Genomic DNA, 11,056 nt, shown 5'->3' with positions numbered 1-11,056 from the left:
CAGTGAAGGCCAAAATGTTAAGGGCTTTGAGCGTCGATGGAATTTTGGAAGTGGGTTCAAGAGGGACATAACTAGATCCCTGAGATGGTGCAAGGCTTCAGGATTTTGAGGCTTTACTCGCCCATGCATAAGGCTAAGTCTCTCAGTCTCCATCAAAATTATTTTTGCAGTTAAATGCATCTGAACTGCAGGGGTAGGCCTACCAGCAAAACCCCCCAGGCGAAGCCAATCTCCAAAGTTAACCATAAAGCAATCATCCCTGAGTTTTGGAGGGATTGATAGGAACAGCTCGGACCAGTAATCATAAGGAAAGGCCTCCTTATGCGGGCAGATTCGGATTTCGTGACCAATTTCACCACAATAATAGCAGAAGGTAGGTAGTTTCGCGTAGACAAATTCTGCCCAAATCGGGCTATCCCCCAGGAGGATGAGACGCACTCCACAACGAAGTGGGAGCTCTAGGCGAAATGAAATTCGAACAGCTAGGGATTTGGTAATATCCCTAAGACAGGTGGGAAGGCGGACCTCCTTAAAAATGCCTAATTGTGAGGCTATTCGAATTGCTGCCTCCCTAGTATGCAGATGTACGGGGAGGTCATAGATGTGGACCCACAGATCCACCCAATCAAAACAGAGAGAGGGGGGGGATATTCTTATTCCATCTTTGGATTACAAAGAGGTAATGCTTAATTAGCCAAGGACATTTAAAGTTTATAATATATATAGTATATCAATATATATTTTATAGTATAACTTAAAAGAAGTCAGGCTGGGCTTGGCTCAGCCACAAGCTTCAAAAATTTCCAGCTCTAACCTGCCATCAGGGCCAGTATCTCAGCCCAGGCCCTGTTCGGACTCAGGGCGGGCCAGGGCAGGTTCGGACCGACAGGGCCAAACTTGCACCCCTAATCCGAACTTGTACTCCTTTTATTTATATATTGTTTCTTTATTACACAATGTTTAGACCTGTATGGCGTTGCAGATGTTATTGCCTTCATAAAAACTATTTGCTATGTAGTTCTCAGTCCTTCGCTTTTTTGGGGGGGAACTTCATTTTTAATTCAACATTGGTGATTACACATAACTGTACTAAAGCTCCCCTACGCGTTACAACCACCTTGCTGTGATTTTATTAAACATTTTCTTCAATCTCTTCATTCTTATTCCAAATTAGTAATTAGTCCAAGATAATGGATCAGTCAGAGGGAAGTGTTATCTTGATCATCAATTTCAATCAACCCAATTTCACTCATTTCTTTCAAATATTTACTTCACGTACTTTGTTTCGTTTAATTTATCTTAGAAAAGTTTTGATAAATTAAATCCTTGCACACACATACACGTGTGCTTTGATCAAGTGGTCCATTAAATTCTTCTTTTGGAGAGATGAGTAATTGGGTTGGAGGGTCCAGCCAAGATGTAAGAACTGAAATCTATCTGCTTAGCAAAAAACACAACGTAAGAAAAAGAAGAACAATTAAACAACCACAATGCGTTGATATACATGGTTTGACAAAGTGCTTGCGTTTAGGTGAGATTAGAGCGATTACATTAGCAATGGAGAATAGGGTTACAAATTCTCGTTTCTTGCCGCTTTATTTACAAAGAATTTCCTCTTAACCCTAATGACCCCTCATCGTTACCAATTTAAAGAGAAAACATAAAGATTCAATTTCCGAAATTCCCTCCATATAAGCCCAAAAAAAATTCCTTGGGTCTCAGCCCCAACCCCCGGCATGGGCCTCCAAAGTCGGCATGACCCAACAAAAGAGGAATGCAGCGGGGTGGGCCACCTCCCTATCACTGCTCTTCGGAGGCAGCTCACAACCCAAATCACAGAATATACAAGACATTAATCCTTAACACGGGTCACAGGGTTGAGTCACGATTAAATTGCAAATTTATCAATTACCTTCCCACGTTACACTACCTTCTTGTACATTTTTCGACTACTCATAATTCCTTGTAGCAAACGTAGCGATCTAAGCTCTTGGATATAACTCAAGTCCCTTGTTTGTATTGGGTCATGAGCATGCAACTTGCCTTGCATATTCTTGGCTGGATCTGGATGCAAGCAAGAACGATCTACCAACAGAATAAAGTTTTTCTATAACCTCATATCACTGGTCTATTTGAATACATCATATAAATGGGCAAGAGAGCGCTGCCTGGACGCGTGGCTCTTGCACCAGTGCGGGGCCAATAAGAGGGTGGGAATGAATATCGGGAGGATATTATGGAACATACCAAAACCTTAGGAGAGGTTTGCATGTGCACCCTAGGATGGTGCATGGGTGAACCGTCATCCTCTATGAAATAAATGGATAAACACAGCGGACGCTAGCTTGCGGTACACAGGGGGAATTTTGGTCTTTACCCCCTCCCCACCTTTTGATGAATCTAGGTTTGTCCAAAAAAAAAAAAAATTGTTACAACTGAAGATACAACTTATTGCCTAAAAGTATAATCAATTAAACCCTTTGATTCTCCAACAAATTCCTCCATTGTTCCCTATGCATGGTAGTTACAAAAGTATATCATTCTCACTGTCATATCATTATTGGATGCACAAAGGATAACAACGCCCTATTTGGGATATTTTTAGGATAGGATTTCCTTCTTTACCCTTGAGCAACTCACACATCTATATATATATATAATATTATAGCTACCTCACTCTTCTTAAGATATTAACACAGATAGCAAATATTAAAAATAATAATTAAAAAAAAGAAAAGAAAAAACCAGAGCCCGAAGAGAGGGATTTAAAGAGAAGTATTATACATCTAATGCAGCAAGGAACTGCACAAACTGAAATTTATATTTTGTTTCCCTTTCATTGCATCTGACTGGATGTACAGAAAAACTTTATAAGTAAAAAAAAAAAAAAAAGAAATGAAGACTCCAACAAACATATAATTTTGAAGAAATCTGCTTTGAGGATCCAATTCATCATCTTCGCCAAAGATTGTCTTTTAATGCAATTGCATTGCATGGTGATCAATCTTTTCAGATTTTGTACAAGAATTCCCATTCCCAGCTGGAGTATGGCCAGTGAACAAAGCAACATGACCCATGAGCTTATCCTTCCTAGAGAAGGTAGTTCCACATGAACACTGCCATTTAAGTTCACCACAATGCTTCTCATGAGTTCGAAGATCCGATAACACCGAAAACTGTTTCTGATTACATCTATTACAAACATACATCTTAGGACAATGACTCCTCTTATAGTGATTCTTCACACAAATCATGGATTTCAATGGTTGAAACTTGGCATGGTTTCTATTCCATCTACAACCTTCTTGTGGACATGAATATTTCCTAACTAATCTCACTGAAGAAAACCCTTTTCCACCTTCCCCGTCACCACTATTCTTCAAAGGATTACTTAAAGCTGCACTAGATTTATACTTATCTCCATGTGCTCTCATATGCATCCTAAGATTTGCATCTCTCTTGAATCCCTTACCACAAACTTGACAATAATGTGTATATTTAGCCAATAAATCAGCTGCATCCAGCTCTATAATATCACCATTATGTGATCCCTCCCCATTTGCTAATTCCCTCTCTAGACCCTCACTCACCATGTTTTTGTTATTTTTAGTACTTTTGGTATTGGTGGTGGCCGTGGTGGTGGTGGCGGTGGCGGTGGCGGTGGCAGTGGTGGTGGTGGTGCTAATTGTATTGGCATGGTTGCTATGACCATTATTACTGCTACTACTATTGTTATGATAATTATCAGCATACCAATCAAGATTTTCTGATGTGAAGAATCCTCTGCCACCTTCTTCTCCAATTTGATGAGGAGGTGTTTGAGCTTCATGGGTGGTGGTGGTGCTATTTTGTGGCAATCCACTGGTAGGAACCTTACTGATGACACAGCGTTGTTGTTGTTGTTGTTGTTGTTGATGATGATGATGATGTTGATGATGCATTTCATTAGTAAGTGTTGGAGTGCCAAGTGAGAGTTGTTGACAGTTGAACATCATGGAAGAAGCAGTGACCATGATTTCTTGAATTAGAGTTCCCATGCTAGCTATTGCAATGGCTTCTGATTCATGAGATTGATTGTGAGAAGGAGATATAATAACTCCAGCCAGTGATTGTACCTGATGAACCTTGTCTTTCAGAACAGAGAGACTGTATAAGAAGGCACTTGAGTGAGTCTCTGGAGCTCCAGAATTGGTCTCCATGGAAGCTGCTGCTGATACTGATACATTATGATGATGATGATCAGTCAAGCCATACATCTGTAGTCCATGTGAGCTATTCTGGAAACATGAAGTGGCCCCTGCAATCATTTTCTAGATCTCTTTCCTCTCTTGTCAACTCTCTTTTTATTTCACCTGGTACTAATAATCTCTACCTCAAAAAGGGTTTCTGAGTTAGTGGCTAATGAAGTATGATTTCTGTGCAGAAAGAAAGAAAGAAAACTTCCATTCTTTTCTGCAAAGTAGAAACTTAACAAAAACAAAGCATGGTCAAGTAATGTATAATTGGGATTTGAATTGGGAGACAGAGGAGAGAAAGAAGGAAAGAGGCCGGGATATAAAAGAATGATCTAGGTCAACTTTGAGCACGCCATATCTATATCTATGCATCCCCAAAAGAAGCCTCCCTCAAATGTCACCAATCCCGAATGTAGTGCACAGAACATTTTTTTTCTTTGGGATTTGAAGAAGTTAACCTATATTTTAAGTTCATGAGTTTTGGAGAAGGTAGTATATTTATATATATATTTAAAGGCAACCAATCCCACATTGACACCAAATGAGATCATACAAGTTGCTATATTCCATGGTGGAATAAGGGGTACATACCCTTAGAGGGCCTAAACTTTGTTTCAAAACTCAAACATCAATCCATACCCCCTAACCCAAACCAAAAAAAAGACCTTAAAAAAAGGCAGAGAGAGAGAGTAAGGGTTTATATCCTTGGATGGCACTCGACTCATGTCCTACCTAAATAAGGACATGTGTCTTTGAGGGGGCATTTTTGGAAGAAAAAAACATGTGTTGAGTGTCAAACATCAATCTTCTTCCAAAGAAAAAAAGGGGAGGGGGAGGGGGAAGGAATCTTAAAAGGCAGCGTGATCATTGTGCCTAAACACAAAGACATGAAATGATCACCCTGCCCCTTATAAAAGGCAAAAATTACATCCTTGTTGATTCTTCTGCGCATGCTTTCATTGACCCCACATTGTTGTAGAGTATGGTCATGGTACCTTTAGGGAATCTTCTCCACACAAAAAAAAATTTGCTAACAACTAACTAATGAAACTGACTTTTTTTATTAATGTTTTAAAGAAAAAATAAAAATAGATGAAAGATTTTGTGCACAGCTGTGTACATACACGATTGTCAATTTAGCCATCAGATGGGAGGGAGAGAGAGAGTGTGTGTGTAATATCATTTTTGCCCACCCCCACTATATGTAGGGCTGAACCATTAGCCATGTACATACATCACTCTACACAAATCTTTTTTGAGCTATCACTAAAAGTATATAATATTATGGAAGTAGGTTTGCCAATGAATATATATATATATAGAAGGCCCACTTATTTGAACCATTTCCTTATTTAGAATTGCTTTATTTGAAGTCTTGCTACATGCTGGACATTATGGATATATAGTCTTAATTATACTTTTTTCTTAAAAGCAATTTTAATTTTAATTATGGCGTCAATCTTCACGCATTAACTGACTATTTCAAATGGGTCACAATCACACAAAGTTGATAACTCCATCACGTCTAATCTAATCTAATCTAATCTAATTTAATCTAGTCGTTAGTTGTCCCATTCATACGAGTTGAAAACCTAATTAAGGATATATATATAGAAGGATTTGCTTCTCTTTAAATTGTGCTTCACATCAGGATATATAATTAATTACCAGTATTAGACTATAACTGCTCTTTATTCCATTTAGATTCCACAATATCCATTCAAGAACTAAGACATTGGATCAACTATATATATATATATATATATATAGAGAGAGAGAGAGAGAGAGAGAGAGCATGTACTGATAGTGTCTCAGGTCAACCGTTAACGGGTTATTAGTGTTGCAGTCCACTATATATCTTCCCTTGCGCGCAGATTGGGAAATTAAGTAATTTAGATGTGTGTGCATATAACTAACTGCCAAATCCAACTGAATTACTAAAAAAACACTATTTGAGGTATCCTGTACCAAGGGAGGGAGACATGGAAGACGCAGCAAAAGGCTACCAATCCTCACATAAAAGAATGTTAATGGGGGCAGTCTCATAAAATTAATAAGGTATAGATTATATAGTCTATATATATATAGATTCATGGATGAAATGGAGTGCCTTAGACCTCGGTCTCCAGAAATTCACTCGTCCCAAAGCACTGCCCATGGCTGCCTAGACTATAGTTTTTTATTTTACAAAATGTTTATCTCACCCATTCTCTCTCTCTCTTTCTCCTCAAATGAAATGATCTCTATTGTAAAACCTAGCACGATGCAGTGAAGAATGAAAACACAAATACAACGATCACACAATGTGCACAAAGATTTACATGGTTCGACAAGATTGTCTACATCCACGGTGACATGAGATCTGTTTCACTATCAATAGATCAAGAATAGGGTTACAGTCGCTCGGCCTCACACCTCTCTCATAATTTCATTATAGGAAAAACACTGAAATACCCATATAGTCCTTAAAAAAATTTCCATTCTATAGCCCCTAGTCATGAAACTATTATCTCATACCTTATTGGTGCTTTCCCCTATATCACTTGGTAAGAGAACCCTTTCCCTTATTTTGTCCATTTATTTAATGAGAATTTCTTAATTCAAAACCCTTTTAATTTCTACATTAAATAATTTTTAAGAATAAGATTAAAGGTTAAAAAAGTAAATTTACAATCTTATATGTGTGTATGTATGTATGTATGTATGGGTAAGAGAGATTGTTGTCTGGTTATGTTAGCGGCAGCACCAGCGTAGGGGCCAATAAGAGCACACACAAGGGCATCACATAGACATAATTTTTTATGGGGAGTGGGGGAGGGGGGGCAGGGTAATACTTTCACGCACTTCTATGTCTGGATGCAGTAGCTATATGACCAAGTAACGTTCTTTTTCCCCATACATATATATCATTGTGAGGTTGTGATGCCCCCTTCACAAGCATAGGGGCTAATGCATGAGAGCATGTGCAAGGGCATCAACATGAATGAAAATTTTTAATTCAGGAGATTGGGATCGTTATTTTGCGTATTCTTGTGTCTATATATACGCTCTCATTGACTCGGCGTTGGTAGCGATCTCTTGCCCATATATATGATGTATTCCAATAGATTAGTGATATGGCATCACAGTCCATCTCCATGAGGTTATAGAAAAACTTCATTTTGTTGGTGGATCATTCTTGTGGAAAAAAATCCTTTGTAATGTCTTAATCATGCAGTACTTTATAATTCAGGCTTGAAAACTCAATACGTGAAAGATGCAAACATCCAACAATGCTCAAGAAAAAAGGAAAAAAAAAAAACCTGGGTCTTGCATCCAACCAAGAATATGGAAAGCAAGTTGCTCATACGACCCAATACAAACACATGGATGCTCTAGCATCGAAAGCCCCCATAAAATAAGGGGAATTGAATGATAAAACAAAAATTATTTTTCGGAATAGCCGATTGGATTGTAACGGCTCACGATGTCAGCATTTTCACTATATAACCAAAAAATAAACACAAAACTCCAACCCCAAAAAACTAAGCCGTATTTCTCTATCAGTTTTTTCTTTCTACCCAACATTATCCTGGCCGGTGATGTAGGACATCACTGTTGCTTTCCTAGACGTACATGGTCTCACCTTTGGAAGATGGGTTTATGTGTACAAAGAGAAAAGAGTCCGGATCCTTGGATGTAAAGAGTACCTACCTCATGTGTCACCCTAAAAACCTACCTATCTCTCTCTCTCTCTCTCTCTCCCCCCCCTTCCTGAGGATACTATACCGATTCGATACCATACAATACCGATTTCAATCCCAATACTAATTTAATTCCAATTCGATGCCAATCCTATACTAATCTAATTCAATGCCAAACCTATACTAATCTAATTCAATGCCAAACCTATACTAATCTAGACGATCTGATAATGATCCAATAACAATACATTACAATCTGATATCGATATATGACGATCAACATAGCATGATATGACAATTTAGCAATTTGATGCCATGACAGTGATTTGATAATTTGGTGAATGACGACGATGTGATGCCATGACAACAATAGGGCTTCATGGTAGATTGGCTGTGTCATTGTTCGGTATCAGATTGGATTGGCATCAGATTGATATCGTATTGGTACTGATATCGGAATCGGTATCATATGACATTGGATCAGTATCGGCCAAGACTAATTCGATCGATCGATAACACCGGAGGCCAATATTGATTTTTGGCTGATCCCGTATCAACTAAAAAAATTAGAAATAAGGAGAAAGAGAGAGAGAGAGAGAGAGAAATTAAAGATCTTTGAGGGGTTTGAAATGATCACCCCATCCCATGCTACCAATTGACCATGTTTGCATAGGGGCCACGCTTCTCCAATAGAGAACAATAACCTAAAAGAAAAAAGGGAGTTGAGAGAGATAAAATAAATAAAAAACCTAATTAAAGAAGTCGGAAGAGAGAGAGAGAGAGAGAGAGAGAGGCCGTCAACTGATGGAAGAGAGAGAGATCCGGTAGTAGGTTTTTAGGGTACCACATGTCCACATGGCATCCTGTCGATATTTTAATCCTTATAAAATGAAAAGGAGCAGAATTAGGAGAATAAAATACCACCTCCTCCAAAGGTACTTATACCTGACTCTCTGTTTAATCCTTATTTCTCTATTAATTTTTTATTTTTTCTTTCGAACCAACATTATCCTGGTGATGTAGGACATCACTGTTGCTTTCCTAGACATGCATGGTCTCACCCTTGGGAGAATTGCCTTTGAGTTCGGTTCAGCTCCTCTTAGGTGAAGGTTTTACCTGCCAAGAACCATATTCGTACGGCCTGAATCGCACACATGGAATTAATGAGAGGTGGGTTCCATTCATGGATCTCATCTGTAGGATTCCGTACAAGATGGTTCTCGTATTAGAACTTTAGCCAGCCTCGCTATTAAGGAGAATGGATCATCTGTATGTATCAAGAGGTGAATGTACATCTCAGAGTCAATCACATTTTAATTTTGTTTCTATAAAACCTCTCCTTTCTTTCTAAATGATAAAAATAGAACAGGTGGTTCGCTCTCACATGTATGTTCACCTATTGGTACGTACAGAGGAACCGATCTAGCTATTAAGAGTGTTTTGAAAAACATTTATGAAAGAAAAAGAACAATTGTCGTAAAAAAACCATACATGAAGAATCGTTACCCTTCACGCACACTCATGAAAGCATCAATCTTGCCGCCTTGATGCTTCCAATTTTTTATTTTCTTTAATGGCTTCTTCTCACCTTCTCAACATTACGGTTTGCCATGCACCGCTTAGTTCTGGACCACCAGCAAGTTTGTGATTATTTCGAATCCCATGGCCAACAAGCCTTTCCTATCAATTCCACGCAGTTCTTTCTTCTTCTTTTTTTTTTTTTTTCCATTGTCACTTTCTTTTTCTTACTCTAGCTTTTAATTAATTGCATATATAGCAGTAGGTAGTATATATAAAACCCATTAAAACTATAACCGGCCGAGCCTTGCCGTTTGCTTGGGGGACCATGACCATCACCTTCACCTCTCTAAGTCTAAACTCAATTGTAGCCTTGTACGGGTCTTGGGGGACTTTAATTTGTGTCTTAGATTGCTTGCTTTGCTCTTCCATGGGAGATTCTCGGTCAGTGTCAAGTTGTCACCTTCCGAAAAGGGAAAGGGAGATTATGTTTATTTATAAAGGGCAGATAAGATAGATGGAAAAGAAAAAGAGTAGTCTTACTCATCACCCTCACTTCATCTTGATTATGAAGCTTAACAATGGTTTTAACATATAAAGTAAGACCGGGATCCTCACTCAGTGAATCATCAGAAATTTCCATCTGAACGGTTGTTAGTTGTTCACATACGTGAACAGTTGCCCCCCCTCATCAATAAAGAGTTCGGTTCCTCTGCACGTACCAACAGGTGAACGTAAATGTGAGAGAGCCAACCATCTATCCTATTTTTACCATTTACAAGGGGAAGAGCGGTTTTTATGGGAACAAGATTAAAATATGATTGGCTCTGAGATGTACGTTCACAGATATTTCCTACCTGTTGAGATGATCCATTCTCATCAATAAATGGGTTTTTAAAAGTGAAAAGAATGTAACACATCAAAGAATTGAGGTTGTGTATCTACTCTGCACAGATATTTCCTACCTCCTACTACTACATAGCAAGTTAGATGTGGTTAAGATTTTATGGACAACCTTGAGGTTTTATACTCATGTATCAAGTTTCAATGATCTAGGGTTGCAACAGGGTCAGGTTGGGTTGGGCGGGGCTTCTTTAAACTCCAACCCAACCCTGAGTCCCCTTAGTTGGGCTCGGGCCTGGTCTTGTCTTGACTCAGGGCCTGAAAAATCCAACCCTAACCTGTTGTTAGGGCCAAGAGAACTGGAGGGACAAAGATCCGGTGTCATCATCCATCCTGTTGCCCTCCTTATAAACCAAGGTTCTCGGCAATGGAATTGGCTTTCCAAGTCAATTGAAATCAGTCGAGAATCGACCTGAATCCTAGAAACCCTTCATGAATCGAATAAGAAGAATCAATATCGGTTGGTTTCGATATTTTTTAAACCCTATTATAAAGAGTATAAACTTCAATTTTTTATATTGGAGGAAGTTTTCCTCCACCATGGGTGAAGAAAAAGTACACCTATCTAGGATCATTATTACTCCCTTTACTTTACAAACTTAATAATGTTCTCCCCATTGTTATCAATGCCTATCCCAAGACATCTACACCCATCAGTGAAGGAATTTCTTCTTCACCATCGGTGGAGGGAAACTACTTCCTTTTATATTAAATTAT

At 38.6% G+C, this 11,056-nt stretch overlaps 1 protein-coding gene across 1 annotated transcript; it reads right to left on the bottom strand.

The window, feature by feature from the left end:
• Positions 1-2,812: 2,812 nt before the first annotated feature.
• LOC122656995 (protein SENSITIVE TO PROTON RHIZOTOXICITY 2-like) lies at positions 2,813-4,307 on the bottom strand. The gene is made up of 2 exons (XM_043851724.1): positions 3,648-4,307; positions 2,813-3,581 (listed from the first exon to the last, which is right to left on the bottom strand). Exons 1-2 carry the CDS (start codon positions 4,305-4,307, stop codon positions 2,976-2,978), a joined length of 1,266 nt encoding a protein of 421 aa, XP_043707659.1. The 3' UTR covers positions 2,813-2,975.
• Positions 4,308-11,056: the final 6,749 nt, after the last annotated feature.

Source organism: Telopea speciosissima, chromosome 3 (assembly GCF_018873765.1).
Source record: "Telopea speciosissima isolate NSW1024214 ecotype Mountain lineage chromosome 3, Tspe_v1, whole genome shotgun sequence".
NCBI lineage: Eukaryota > Viridiplantae > Streptophyta > Magnoliopsida > Proteales > Proteaceae > Telopea > Telopea speciosissima.
Note: the sequence above shows the minus strand (reverse complement) of the source record. Positions and strands in the feature narration are given on the sequence as shown.

Bases quoted from the DNA above. Each gene is read 5' to 3' on its own strand.
- LOC122656995 (XM_043851724.1), bottom strand. From the start codon at position 4,307: ATGATTGCAGGGGCCACTTCATGTTTCCAGAATAGCTCACATGGACTA. The intron at 3,582-3,647 runs GCCACCACCACC...ATGGTGAGTGAG, and splicing joins CTGCCACCGCCACCGCCACC to GGTCTAGAGAGGGAATTAGC.